We start from the raw sequence: 15918 nt of genomic DNA, 5'->3' as shown, positions 1-15918 counted from the left end.
AAATTAATATTGGCAATTTTAATATATTTAATTAGTAAATTGCCTCCAACATACTAGATTTAAATATAAATAGGGATACATTACATTCATCTCTAAATGAAAATAGAACCTGTCGACACTAAGTGTCTCCCTTGGAGAACTTGTATTCATATGAATGATATTGTACATTCTTAGTACTTCATCTTAGGTTATTATCTCATTACTGATTTTAATGTTGTCGAGTAGGTTAGAAGTATTCCGAGATGGAATGTGAGAGTAGCCACAATTGGTTTAGTATCTGCAATGATTTCCATAATTGAAATTAGGGTTGTTGTTGTTGTTGTTGTTTTTTTCCTTTTCAGTGTGGATCCAACTAGATTGCTTTTAACATTCAATGTTTCAGTTAACCTTGGTGACAAGTATCACAAAAACACTGCTCTGCACTGGGCAGTGCTAGCAGGGAATACCACAGTCATTAGTCTTCTTTTGGAAGCTGGAGCTAATGTGGATGCCCAGAATGTCAAGGTAAAAATATCCTACTTTGATTATGGAAATTGGGGGAAGTGAATTCTTCAGTAAAACATATTTCTTTGACATTCAAAGTTGGATAAAACTTCTTATGTTTCAACTATTTGTGCTCATGCAAAAATTTATTTTGAAAGACTAGATTTGTCTTTTTATCTTGCAGCATAGAAATATTTTTCAGATTTTAGTGAATTTTTTTTGTTTTTATAAGTTAAATTATATAATCGGTATTTTTGTAGATGTTGAGAATAGTTTCTGGTTTCTTCAAAAAAATTCTTATAGAGAATTGCAAGTCAAACTTGTAGTTAAAACACGTTTTGCATAATAGATTTTAATACTTCTTTGACTTGGTCATTTTATTGTCTTATTTTTTTAAAGGCCAAGATCTTTAAATTTGACAAATACCTCTAAGATTTCATAGAAGAACTCTCTCCTAAATCCTGGACTAATCCAGAAAAGGCATATCAAATTATCTAAAAATAAAGCATTATTAATATTTATATTCTGCACATTTAGGAATTTGCGTAGACATGAGTACAATTGCCCAGGTTGGTTCCAGGAACCCCTGTGGATACTGGAATCGTGGATGCTCAAGTCCCTTATGTAGAATGTCATAGCTTTTGTGTATAACTTACATACAGCTTCTTATATACTTTAAATCATCTCTAGACTTCTTACAGTACCTAGTAAAATGTAAGTGCTCTGTTAATAGCGTTCGATATTTCCTCTTAGTTTTTGAGGGATTGGTCTGATCATGTAGGGCTTGTAAAGAGCCTTCTCCCTCCCCAGTCCTCCACTCCAAAATTATCTCCATTCACCGTTGATTGAGTCTGTGGATGCAAACCCTATAGAAGGTCAACTGTACCTGTAAGAAGATTAGTTTCAGGTTTGGGTTAACTGTTCTCATTTTTAAAGCTTCAATATACAGATGCAGTTTATAAAGAATCTTTGGGAAATGACAGACTTGTAAACATCTTTTAATAATTTTCATTTATAAAATAACTTTGTATCCATTGGGAAGTATTCTTTAATCTTGGCTATAATCCATATAACTAATTTCTAAGTCATGTTTGTTAAAGATCTAAGGTATATGTGCTAAATAAATATGAAGGATGTTCCAGTCATATACTAATCTGAAATGGCTAATCAAAAAATAGGTTATCACCTGCTGGATCAGGGCATCTCTTATTTTTCAATGTGCACACTCTTTTCTATTTGGATATTTTAAGAAGAGAAAGTTAAACTACTAAATTATGATAAATTAGGCTAGTTATATAGAGGGTAACTTATTTAAGATTATAATCAATCTGTAGGAATGAACACATAAATAAAATGTAATAGCTCATATTAGAAACTTTAAGAATTTGATAAAATCTTATTTTTTCTTTGCTATTTTTAATTTTAAGCTTTCTTGTCCCTACTCAAAGTGATCAGAATATTTTCCAGTAAACAGAGAAATAGAGCATACTATAGTGCCTGACATTCTGTAGGAACTATATAAATATTTATGGCGAGAATAAAAATTTTTATAGTTTGAACTTCAGCTGAGCTAGTTTCTATACCTGCTAGTGTGCCACTTGGGAAATTGTGGATGGCAAATTTTGCTTTAACAAAGGTTTTAGGGTAGACTATTTCAAAATTTTCATAATGCTAGAATTAGTAAATTCGGCTAATCCTAAGAGCCTAAAGGGTGCAACAAGAAAGGAAAGTTTTGCTAAAACTGAAAAATAATCTCTTAAGAAAAAGTTAGCAAGATTGCATCATGCTTACCTAAACTGCTTTGGAGTGTTATTTTCTATGTTATTGCCTCTGGAGAGCCATTCCTGAAGTAATCGTTGCACCAGGAATAAATTTCCTGGTTAGAGTTAGATCAATGAAAAAAATAGAATCGAATTCACTCTTGCAAATGTTGAGTGTCAATAGATTTTTTTTACCAAATATGTTGAAAGGGCAATAAATTCAGAGAATTAGGACAAAGTGACTACCTACTTCTGGAATTGGGAACTAGGTGTGTATTTTTAGAACTTTTCAAACATCTTTTTATACTTATATTTATGTAAAATTTTAGATACCTTCTCTTCAGTCATGCTTTTAAGGATTTGGTGTGTGGTTTGTAAATTAAGATGTACAAACTTAATCCCACTAACCAGTTCATAAACTTCTCATTAGTTTTAATAGAAGAAACTAAGGTATTTCCACAGAAAAATAAAGTACGAAAAGAGATGTTTGAAATGATTTTGAAACTTGTTTATTTGTTTTTAGTTCTGGTATCAAACAACTATAGCCTAGATTGTAGTTCATCTTCTGTAGACGTGCCATAATCTATAGGATGTCTAAAAACCAAGCTTATTTTTGTGCTAGTACAACCTTTATTTAAATTTATGTTGGTTTTTCCTAGTTACATTCTTTTTATTTTATCATTTTATCTGCCTACTTCCTCAAATTGACACACATGCTCATGATTGGCAAATGACAAAAGTTATTGTAAATTTAACTCCCTGGTAGATTCTGGAATGATAGTCTTAACATTAAATTGAAAGAAAGTGAAGTCTCAGGAGGTGGCCAGTGTGTAGGCAACTTGTTTTGGGATGGGGGTTGATTATCTTTTCATCTACTCATGGGCTTTCCAAGGCTGTTGATCTTTATGGAAGCAAATTGTCAAATATTTCTCCCTGGGTGTGGCTGGTGCCTTCAAACCTCCAACTTTTCAGTTAGCAGCGGTCACCGTGCCACCAGAGCTCCCCTTTTTATCCACTACTGGAAAATAAATCTTTTTGTTTGTTTGTTTTAAAGTGCCTTTAAAAGAAATTAACAAATAATGAAATAAGTGTTGAGTGTATTTTCCACTAGAATCTGGTGTTCCTTATATAAGGGGGCTTCAAAAGTTTGGACAAAAATGGAATAATTGAAAGATAATAGAATTTTTCCATGAACTGCCTGCACTCCACACCCCCTGCCAACTCCCCCCCCACCCCACCCCCACATCCTTAAATTTAGTAACCTAATGGAAATCATTCATTCATTTAAAAAAAAGTTTACTCAGGGCAAAGGAGTTAGCAATGCTCCAGACAGAAAAGTTTTGTATTCCCTTAGAATTTATACTAGAATTATTGAGAAAGCAGACATATAAGTAAATGCAAGTCAAACCAGAAATTCATAAGGAAATATGATAGAGTGATGAGGGCCAGGTGAAAGTGATTTGGGGAATGCCTCTGTAAGGACATGACATTTGCTTCAAAACTTGTCTAATGGAAATAGTTTATACAAAGATCTCTCTCACTGCTGTCCAATCAGTGCTGACTCAGCAATCCTCTGTGGGTTTCTGTGACTGTAATTGTTTATGGGAGTAGAAAGCCCAGTCTTTCTCCCATGGAGCTGCTGGTGGTTTCAAACTGCTGACCACGTGGCTCACAGCCTAACACATAACCACTATGCTACCAGGGCTTTTGCATACAAATATATGTGAGAGAAGATTTTCCATGTGGTGTAAATGTAAAACCCTAGGCATGAATAAGTTTGCCAGGCTTCAGGCACAGAAAGAAGGACCCTGGAGTGCAGTAAGCAGGATATTGAGTCACTAAGAGGCAGGTGCCAGATCCTGTAAGGCCATGATAAGGAACTTTCATCTTGCTCTTATTTGTGGGAAATAGATGGAAACATTTATATAAGCTGTCTCTGTGATCTGCTTTTTGTTTTACATATTTTTAAAATATTACTTTGCGGTATGGAAACTACATTGACAAAATATAAGGACACAGATCATTTAAGCTGTTGCAAAAAATCAGGCAAGTTCTGCTGATGACTTTTGCTAAAGTAATATGAGTAAATATGGACAGAAATGAACAGATCTGGCGGTGGCATCTTAGAGTAGAAAGGAATAGATAGATTAGATATGGGAGTAAATGACTTAGGTTTTTGGTTTGAGTAACTGACTGGCTTGTGATACCTGTACAAGAGATTGTGAATACAGAAGAAGAAAGACTTTGAGGTGGGGGGGTGGCAGGGGGCAGCGGGGAGCCGGGGTTTAGTCTGGGTAAACTAGAGAAATAAATCCATAGACACTCATGTGTATGAGAAAGAGCTTTATATATAAGAGCAATTGAATATTGAGAAAACATCCCAGCCCAGTCCAGATCAAGTCCTTAAGTCCGATATTAGCCCATATGCCTGATACCAATCTATAAAGTCCTCTTCAGACTCACTTAACACATAAAATGACACTGAATGCAGGAATATCACAGACCAGTGGGTCGGAGGTCTTGTGGATTCAGTGGTGTTGTAAGCATCTCAACACAGGTAGGGGTCTCCATGTAGTTGCTTCAGCTCTGAGGCTCTGACTGCATCAGAGTAGGTCTACATGCCCTCTCAGGGGTTTCTCACAGGGAGTCCAAGCAGAGTGTCTCCCACCTCCAAGGAGGAATAGAGGAGTTCCCAGAATCCTCAGCAGAAGGCCATGCCCACAAAGAGACCTCATTGGCTATCACCTGATTGACAGGCAAAACTCTACCCCTTCACTCATAATCCTCTCAAATAAACAAACGATTATATAACTACCACAGGGGTGTGTGGGGGGAGATGACAGCAATGGCTTTGTTTGGTCATATTTCATCTGAATTGGTGCTTTTTATTCATGTGGACTATCAAATAATTAAGTAAACTTAAATGACTGCAAATTTTCCAAGGGAAAAATTCATGGGGGGTGGGAACCAAACTAGATTCTTTGTCCAGGAATTTGGCCAATAAAGCGAAATATACCTGTACAGTTCTCATATTTAAAAAAAATTAAGCCTTGGGAAAGAGAAATCACAAAAACAAGATTCTAATTTGTGACAACCCATTGTGTTAATTAGTTAGGCAACTGAATTGTTTTTGTTAGTTACCCTAAAGTTGATTCTAATTCATGGCAACCCTCCATCTATAAAATAGAACTCCCTAGGGTTTTCAAAGCTGTGATCTCTAGGACTGGCTTCCTATTTTTCCTAAAATAGCTATTTTCTACATGAGATTAAACTTGTTTCCTAGAAGTCTATCTTTTCATATTAAGTAGGATTCGCCCTTGTAAATTAGTTATTCAAATAAAGAATGATATTTTATTTTATAAATACAAATGATTCTTTTTATCAAAGTAAGATAGAACTTTTTTTGGTAATCATTTTTTGGGGAGTTCTTTTAAAGACAGTTGATATTCAATAATAGGTAGGTTGAAGTTAGCTCTTGATCTTCAGAAGTATTCAAAGCAGTTGCCTTTGTGACTAGCTCATGGCACCGTGTATGTGTCAGATTAGAATGGTCATGTGTCCGTAGAACTTGTTCATAGAGTTTTCTGTCCCTGCTCTTTGAGAAGTACATGTCCAGTGCCTTGTCTCAAAACTCCTGTCTTTCTAGCTGAGTCGCTTAGCCATTTGCTTAGAAGTTTTTAAAGTGGAGCCTTCTAGTGGGTATGTATTGATTGTGGGGTGGGTCCATAAACCTGTGAAATTGTTTTGTTTTCAATTTTTGCATATTTTGGCACTTTCCTCTGGGAGGTGATTAGTGACTTACCAGATATGTCTCAAATAAATTTAAGTCCCTGTCCTATCTAATAAGTATACAGAGTAAATTAAAATCTTTTTTCTTTTTTTAAGTAACAACAATAGGGGCAAAAACAAAACAAAATAATGATTTGGGGTGGCAAGAAAATGAATAAAAACCCATTTTTTAAAAATTCACGATGAGTTTTAGGGGCACAAATAATTTCTAAAAGTGCTACCTGTAGTATATTTATGACCATTTCTTTGTAATATTATCAATGAATACATTTAACTTGTACAGAATAAAAAAATTACTGAGCTCTTTTATTAATATATTGAAGTAGACTGGTTTCTTGATAATGAGGTTAAGAAACTGATGTCAGGAAGGAGTTTTCATTACCTCTTAAGTGCCTGACCTAGATGGTCTTCAAGGAAGACTTTTCCTCGATTGTGATAGTGAACTTCACTTAGGCAAAACTTCAGTTAATCTTATACCACAGTCACAATGTTTATCTGCCAAAACTCTTAAAGAATATATTTTATTACCAGTTACATAGTCAAGAAGTACTCCATGTAGATTCCTGTTGTTATTCTTGTTGTTGTTTAGGTTGACACATGGAGTATGCCAAATACAGGCTTGACTTGAAAATCTGGTTTTAGTCTATTTCTTCAAATTAATTGTTTATTTTGCCAGATGAATGGAAGAACTATACAAAAATAGTCAGATGACTAGAAAAGTAGTTGAAAGATTTCTTAAAGCTCCCTCAATCTCTTTATCTAGGCAACCCTTAGGTGTCACATGGCCCTCTAGTGGAAGGGATGCTCAGCTGGACCGAGGCAACTTCAGGATATTCTCGGGGAGTTATTACCAAAAGGGATTGCTTTTATTCAGGTAATTTTTATAGTTTGGATTAATGAGCTGGTTCTGATGACTTAGGTCTGGAATTTTGGACTAGGAAAGGCACTATGTTATAGTGCATATACATATTTTTGGCAGACTCTGCTAAATTAACACATTCCCTCTTAAATATCATTGATGTTTTTATGAAAGGATTTCTTGGGCTTTTTGCTTTGTTTTCATTGTTTTGTTATAGTTGTTGCTGTTGGTGGTGGTATCTTTTTATTCATCTGTTATTTTTACTTAAATTTTAAATATAAACTGTACTTTACCTTTAATAAGGAATCATCCCTCCTAAGTAAGGCACTGAAGGCTCCTTACTCTTTTTTTCATCCAATCTTGGAAAATAAAATTTCAATGTTTTCTTTTTAAAATAATTTTGAATAATGTATTTACATTTCCTGAAATTTTGACAAACAATAAGTTATACTTTTTTTTAATTTAAATAAGTATATAAATTGTGGAGAACACCAATAGACATGTAGGTGTCTGGCCAATTTGCAAAAGGAAAGACGATCTTAAATCTGTAAAGGCAAAAAGAAATACAAGTCTAGACTTGTAGGTAATTATTTGTCACTTCCTTTCATCTATTTTAGTCCTGTTCACTGATTTGACGTCCTTGGTCATTTTTTTCTCAGGCCTAAAGAGAGTTTCATAACTTGAGCTTCACTATTTTCTATTACTTCTTCTATTTCTGTGGAAATTTCTGAAAGGGTGAATAAATAGGATATAGGTCAAGAGTGCCAGTCTGAAAGTGGTAGAAATAGAAGTTGACTTTTCTTTGTCTGCTCTAGTCTCTTAAGACTTTTTCTTCTTTTTAAGACTCTTATCATCACTGAAATCAAACATTTTCTAGCAGGTTAGTATTATAGCACAGTGTTTTATAGCAATTACTGTTACTTAAATCTGTAAAGAGTATAACTGAAGATAAATTTAGTGATAGCCTCTGATCCAGCAAGTACTAAAATACCTACTTTTTGATTTGCTATCTAATATGATTCAAAATTTTAAACAAAAGTAGAATATATAAAACAGGAGTAAAGTATATTTTGATTTTTTTGAATTGAAAATTATAAGTCGTTTGTAATGATTTATATTAGAGGAACTGATCACTTGTTCAGTGTCAAAAGAGTAATGTTAGTAAATTAATTCTGTGGTCTTAATTTTATTTTGTAGAAGTGCTTTAAGTACAATATTGTGCATTTTCTTTTGTTTTAAATGTGAGTTTCTACTAATATTCTCAGAGTGAATCAGCACTTGATTTAGCAAAGCAGAGAAAAAATATATGGATGATCAACCATTTACAAGAGGCAAGGCAAGCAAAAGGATACGACAACCCATCTTTCCTTAGAAAGCTAAAAGCTGATAAGGTAAATCCATAACTCAAGACTTTCAATGTGCAAGCAGTTCCTGAGTTGCCAATGTCCAGCTTACTGACAGCTCCTACTTCCCTTTTAAACTGGTTCTGTAACAGCCAACAAAGCAGAACAAGGACAGACTCCAGGTTTTATAATTTGGCAGATTCACCATGGTTTCCGGCTGGGGAAAATAAGGGGTTGAAGCCCTGGAACGGGATACTGGGAAGAAGCATAGTGAACACTTTCAGGAGCCTGATATGTGAGGTTGGAGTTTTAGCAGGACCGGTAGGAGAGCAACATATATTCAAAACTGTGATTGGCCACCATCTGTGAGTGGAGCGAGACGATGTCTGAGTAAGACAGCCCTGCTTCAGTCTGTTCAGTCTTAGAATCCGTGGGTGAGAGATTTGGTTGTTATGCAACACATACACTGCCCTTTTGTAAGAGCGTGATTAAGTTTTAATCAAGGTTTCTACCCATAATTTTTCTCATTAAGAGTATTTCTAACTTAACTTTAACTTTAAATATTTGTGTCTGGTTTCAGTACCACTTCCTTCTCCTTGAGTAAACCAGGAAGAACTGGTTCAAAGCCCTGACAAATTCTTAAAGATACAATTAAGAGCAGATCATCTTTAGGATCCAGAGACTGGCAGTATAACCATTTTTAAAAAATAGACTATAAAAATTGCATACAGTATATACACCACAGCATTTGCCAAGTTAGCATTTTTTTGTGTTTATGATTGAGTGACACCAATTAAATTTGTCGTGTTTTACCACCATCATCAGTATCACTGTCCCGGACACATTTTAGTGCCTCATGTTTGTTGCCTAGATATATTTTATTGCTAATTCCAAAAATGGCACCAGTTTTCCCCCATCAACTCCAGTTTTTGAGATACATAATATATACCACTTTTCATTCTCCTTTGCCCATAATAAATTAGTGTAGCTTAATGTAGTATTAGCTAACCTGAGATAGAGGAAATCATAGCTTTATTTCAAGTATTTTTGTCAAGTTATACTTAGGTCAGGTTATACTTTACATGGTGTCTGTGATCCGAAGATATATTTGAACGGTACAAATTACACGAATTTAGACTTTTCCCCAAGAATCATTTCATTCTTATAGGAACTGAATAGCAGGCATATCCAATTTGATGTTTTAAAAAGGGGGCCAGAAAGAAGAGTTTCTGTACAATAAATGAGCCTTGATGGCGTAGGGGTTATGTGCTTGACTGCTAACCACAGGTCCTCTATTCGAGCCTACCAGCTGCTCTGCAAGAGAAAAATAAGACTCTGCTCTTAGAAAGATTTATAACCGCAGAAACCCACAGGAGAAGTTCCATTCTGTTGTACAATTGGCTGACTGGTATGGTCGCGAATTTGATAGAATCAATAGAGTTTCAAATGTTCTGATGCCCAAAATGGGTCTATCAGAATTGAAACTCCTTTCTTAAAATGAAAATGTTCCAGTATTGTTATAAGATGGCACAAATTTTCTACCTGTGCACAGAAACCCTTAAAAATTAGAATTTTTCTTATAAAAAAGCTTGGCATCAACCTCACCTCTGAGACATTTTATATAAATTATCCTTTACTTTTACATATTAAAATGTGTTTTGAAATGTTTACTGGATAATTTGTATAAGAAAAATTTAGATCCTCAATATTTATGAAAATTTTCAACACTAAATTGCCCTCTCACCTTTCATATCTATCTTCTTAAGTTCTGACTTGCAGTATCCATAGTGACCCGCAGGATTGAGAAGAACAAACCCAAAGGTTTGGGGTTTCCAAACCTTTCAGTTTTTTAAAGGGTGCAATGACTGCTGGGTTCAAACCATTGAATTCATAATTGGCAGCTCAGTGTACAATGAATGAGCTATGTACAGGTCTATAGCCAGCTTCCCTTGGAAGTCCTATTTCTTTTTCAAATAGTTCTTACCATTTTTGCCTTATCCTATAACTTGTGGGTCTGAATTCTTGTATTTAAAACAATGATTAATTAATTAATATAACTTAATAGCTAAAAAATAGTTGAATACCATGTCTAAGAAAGTAGGACGATTCTGTCTATCCAATGCAGTGTTCTGCATCAGCTCCCCAAATAACCCTAGGAATGGGCTTAAAAACCAAGGCACCAAGAAAAAAAATAATTTTGTTGTTCTCTGTATCCATTGCCAAGCTACATAATAGATATGAGGTGGCTTCAAAGAGTTTTGAATTAATAAAGGAATTTTCCCAAGAACTCTTTGTAGTCCGCCTTATAATAAGGTGACCAGACGTCCCGCTTTTAGTGGGACAGTCCCGATTTTTAACAATTTTCCCCACGTCCCATAGCGTTTTTAAAAAGTCCTGATTAAGGGAAAGAATGCACGACAAGCTAGGGTATACGGTTTTCGACTGCCATGTGGCTATTTCGCCAGGATATGAGTTTTATCAATGGTGTCCCGCTTTACCAATGTTCAAATCTGGTCACCTTACTTTATAATAATTTAAAGTTAGATTTAACATATAATAAAATTAGTGCAGACAGTAGAGTTTTTCAGGTTTTTAAAAAAGGGAAGTGTGAAATTATAGTTTCCTAGGTTACTAGTGAAATTTTACTTCATTCAGCCGAACATGTTTAAGTAATAAATTAAAATGTAGTTTTTTCCTGTAATAAGAATTTGTTAATGTGTTAATAAATTGTGAAAAATCTTCACTCTATAGATAATTTTTGGCTACTTAAACTGACTAATTTATTTTGCTTTCCATTGTTTTATAATATAACTTTTAAATAGATGGTCTTTGTAGAACAGTTATTTATAAAAAACTTGTGCAAAATGTACAGAGTTCTATATATTCTCATTTCCCTGCAGTGTTTCTTAATATTCTACATTTGTGTGGTACTCTATTATACTTGATTAATATTGATATATTATTAACTCTTCACAGTAGTCCATACTTTTTATTAGGACTTAGACTTTGTAGTACACAATCCTATGAGTTTTGGCTGAATCCTGCTGGTGTAGTGGGTTGCCCGTGGGCTACTACCCACAAGATTAGTAGTTTTGAACTACCATCTGCTCTGAGGGAGAAAGATACAGCTTTCTACTCCAGGAAGAATTGACATTCTAGGAAACCTATAGGGCCAATTTAAATCTGCCCTATAGAGTTGCTGTGAAACCTATAGGGACAATTTTACTATGCCCTACAGGGTTGCAATGGACAACCATAGCAGTGCGTTTGAGTTTTGATGGATTCTGGCAAATACATAATGTCGTGTTTCTACCATTACAGTATCATTCAAAATAATCCCACTCACCCCCCAAAAAGATGCACCATGCTTCACTTACACATCCTTCTTCCATCCTCTTCCTTCAGGAAGAACAAAAACTATGGAAAACCTATGTTAGATTTTACATATATTTTCAGTTTTAAACTATGTGACCACTGACATAGTTGCCTTGACACTAGTAGTATGATTCAGAACTAAAACTTTTCCATGAAAGAGCACTGTAGATTCTTCAGAAAATTTCCATGATAAAAAGAAAAAGCCGATGATTGGACAGTTCCTTTTTACATCTAATAACTGACAAGGTATCTACTAACATTTAATAATCACAGCTGGTTGGAATTACACCTTGACTGCCAGTTTTGTATATATGTATGTGGTGGCGTAGTGGTTATAAGTTGGGCTGTAATCCACAAGATCAGCAGTTGGAAACCGTAGCCACTCTGGAGAAGTAAGGTGGTTTTCTTCTACCGTTCCAAGTTAACAGTGTTCGAAACTCACAGGGGCACTTCTGTTCTGTAGAGTCACTGTGAGTCCGCATCCACGTGATGGCAGTGAGTTTAGTTTCTTGGTTTTGAAATTAATGCTACAGTACAGCAGTTACTTTTTAAAGTTTTCTGTTATCACTATGTTGAGTGAAAAAAAATCCCTTAAGGTTATATGCTATATGATTTCATTTATATATTATCTTTGAAATGATAAAATTATAGAAATGGAGAAAAAGCCAGTGGCTGTCCTTAGTAGTGAAGGAAGGGGTAGGGGCAGGCGGAAAGTTGACTGTAAAGGTTAACATATAGTAATGATGGAAATGTTCTGAACCTTGTCTGTATCAATGTCAGTATCCTGGATTGATACTGTACTACTGTTTTACAAGGTATTGCCATCGGAGGAACTTGGATAAAGCATACAAACCTACTCAAGATCTCTCAGTATTACTTACAACTATATGTGAATCTGTACTTAGTTCAAAACAAAAAGTGTAATTAGGAAATTGATTACCGAATGGCAGAATCTAGCTAATGGATTCACCAGGTTGTTGTTGTTGTTTTTAATTAATTTCTCCCAGAAATCGCACTCTTAAATACATCCACTAAGGAAAATGAACTTCTGTTCACATGAAAACTTATAGATGTGTCTATAATGGCTTTATTCATAAGTACCCCAAACTGGAAAGAACCCAGTCTCTCATCTAGGGAATGGATAAACAAGTTGCTACACCCATGTAATGGAATACTCAATATGAAAAACAAATAATCTACGTAAAAATGACATAGACTAATGTGAAAAGTATTGTGTAAATGCTTGACTAGTTCCTGAAAGGTAGTTAGTTCAACCTACCCAGAGATACTTAGGAAGACAAGCTTGAAGACCTTAGTCCTCAAAGTAACATCCTTGTTTTTCAAATATTCTAAGATGCCTGTGTAGCAGATTTGCTCAATGCAGTGATTCTTTTGATCTCTTGACTGCTGCTTCCATGAGCATTGATTGTGGACCCAAACAAGACAAAAACATCTTTGACAACTTCAACCTTTTCTCCATTTACCACGATGTCACCCTATTATTGGTCTCGTTATGAGGATTTGAGTCTTTTTACATTGAGTTGTAATGCACACTGAATGCTGGAATCCTTGATCTTGATCAGCAAGTGTTTAAAGACGTCCTCACTTTCGGCAGGCATGGTTGTGCCATCTGCATTTATCGGGTTGTTAATAAACTTTCCGCGAATCCTGGTGCTGCTGTTTTACTGCAGGATAAAATTAAGCTCTGAAATGGACATTTATTAGTCTAAATTAAAGTTAGATATATATGTCAGAAAATGATTTACTGTGCTTAAATTGGGAGAGACAGGACCCATTATTTCACTAGAACCCAACAATATAAAGGAGGTGCTAAAAATACAATATAATCTTAGTCTCCAGGAAGATAAATATTCAGATCAATCGGGAAAGTAATATTTCCATTCTGAGCTTTGTTGAAATATTTTATCACTTACGGTACAGCAAGTTTGTGAAGGGCTGTTATATGGAAGAGGCAAGAGGATTCTTTTCTGTTACTCTGAAGATAGAACTTTTTATCAACTAGGCAAGTATAGGAATGAAATGAGCCACTCCCTGGAGTATTAAGCACCCTGCTATAATAGTTGCTCAAAGTTACAGATCTCTATTCTGTATGCTCTGGGACCCTGCGGATGGATTTAAGATGAATATCTATGTACTATTTATATGTAGCATTTAAAATATGTTCTCAGTACCATTACTCATTCTCTGTGTTAACCTTTCTGGTAATCAGAAATGGTGTGGTATTTGTCATTGAATGTTGTTTTCGAGCCAGGCCATGTGTTAAAGGGGTATTAATATAAAACCCCGACCATTAATGTCTATTCTCGTCTTTCACAGTTTTCACACTTGTTTATTGTCTGTCTCTGGAAGACACGGGCCAGCCCCTTGAACACTTGCTGGCACATAGTTGGCATATTTGAATGAATGGATTTTACCCTCCGTTGTATGTTTTCACAAAGGCAGCGGTGGTTCACATTGTAGTTACTTTAAGCACACAAACTTTCTGATTAATCTTTTTGTTTCTGTACAGGAATTTCGTCAGAAGGTTATGCTCGGAACTCCTTTTCTAGTTATTTGGCTGGTTGGGTTTATAGCAGACCTAAATATTGATTCTTGGCTCATTAAAGGGCTAATGTATGGTGGTGTTTGGGCTACAGTACAATTTCTTTCAAAGTAAGTGTGCTGTTTCTAACTACATTTTTAACTGTATATAAAAGAACATAATTTGTACCCTGCTAGGATAAAAACTAATTTTTCATGTTTAGGTCACTGCCTTTATGTAGCATGATTGCTCTTTAAAAGCTTTTGATTAGTTAATATGTGAAGTCTTTAATAGTTCTTAATATTATTTATGTGGTTCTTTAAAGTTACTGTCCATGATAAAAGTCTAACATACTGTTTTTAAGGATAGAATACGTTTTTAGAAAGATTCAAAACGTTTTTAATGGACATTAACTTGGATTTGATGAATTTTAAATGTAGCTTATTTGTAGGCGTAGTAATTATAATACAATACTTGAATTCCCCTTAACTGTTGTGTATGATCTTTTCTTTGGTCAGAAACAATAGAGCAAGGAAGAACTTTGGTTTTAAGTGACACGCCAGAGTATAAGCTCAGTTTTTCCATTTTCTTCTTTCCCTTTCTCCTGTAAATGTTGTTGTCATGCCCATTTTCCTTCTTCCCCTTCAACCTCTGGCCCTAAACCCTCTCTATTCAGCACACTTAGGTTCCTCAGATCAGAACTTTCCACACAATTTTTATTCCTTTTGCACTTTATTAGTATTTGAGTTTCAAAAACCAGGTCTGAAAGTATTCCATGAAGAGGTGAGGAGGACTAGTAACCCTCTGGTGTGTTCATTCTGAAGACGGAGCTTCTTCTGGACTATCCGTCTCAATTTGGTCAGCCTTACAGCTCCGCTATCAGCAGGGATACCTGGGTAGCTTCCATGGTTGATCCTGCTATGTAATCGAATTTATTAATATGTATTTTGCGTTAATTATAAGGTCGTTAAAAACACTTTCAGTTCCACTAAATTCGTTTATTCCATTTGAAAACGTGCCTAAGACTTTACTGGAAGTGTGTATTTAAGAAATAATAATAATGAAATATAGAGAAACTCAGTGATTGTTTTTTACAATGTGTTGCTTTTGATATGGCAAAATTTTGGTACCTCTTTGGTGAATAATATGAACAATAAAGTTACTATGTTTAAAGTAAATTCTTGATTTTCAGAATCTAGTATATGGGAATTCATAAGTGCTTGGAATATAATTAAAATTTTAGTGAATTGGAAAGAGTTTCAGAATCTTGTTGAGCCATTTAGCAATGAATTTACTTGTTATTACTATGAAAATAGTATCAGTATGTAACATCCTAGATTCTGTTTAAGCCAATGAATGCATATGTAGAACACATGTAATTTCAATTTAAATGAATAAATAATTTTTCCCAATGAAATAGAGAATTCAAACTAAAAAATTTGTGTTTTACAGATCCTTTTTTGATCATTCAATGCATAGTGCATTGCCCCTTGGAATATATTTGGCAACCAAATTCTGGATGTATGTGACGTGGTTTTTCTGGTTTTGGAATGATATCCTTTGATTAAAAAGGTCATATCGAGAGCAATTTTGTTATTTCTTAGGATTGAACTAATTTTGATTTGTTATAGTAAAACTATTTCTAAATGTGAACTAATCCAAATATGGTTTTTAAATTTTAATACTAATTGGTTGCTTTGAAAACTGCTTTAATAACAATAATGCTTATGGCAATAGCATTTAAAGTACATTTTCTTTGCACATTTA

The 15918-nt window shown here is 34.6% G+C and overlaps 1 protein-coding gene across 1 annotated transcript in view; it reads left to right on the top strand.

The window, feature by feature from the left end:
- The window catches only part of ZDHHC17 (zinc finger DHHC-type palmitoyltransferase 17), a 101097-nt gene that overhangs the window by 68041 nt on the left and 17138 nt on the right, over window positions 1-15918 (top strand). The window contains exons 7-10 of the mRNA XM_045288739.1: window positions 342-504; window positions 8157-8282; window positions 14140-14282; window positions 15604-15704. Of these exons, the coding sequence (XP_045144674.1) occupies window positions 342-504; window positions 8157-8282; window positions 14140-14282; window positions 15604-15704 (533 nt within the window). The remainder of the gene's footprint in view (window positions 1-341; window positions 505-8156; window positions 8283-14139; window positions 14283-15603; window positions 15705-15918) is intronic.

This window comes from Echinops telfairi, unplaced genomic scaffold (assembly GCF_000313985.2).
Source record: "Echinops telfairi isolate 266 unplaced genomic scaffold, ASM31398v2 ScPeMD7_2;HRSCAF=8, whole genome shotgun sequence".
In the NCBI taxonomy this organism is placed as follows: domain Eukaryota; kingdom Metazoa; phylum Chordata; class Mammalia; order Afrosoricida; family Tenrecidae; genus Echinops; species Echinops telfairi.
Note: the sequence above shows the minus strand (reverse complement) of the source record. Positions and strands in the feature narration are given on the sequence as shown.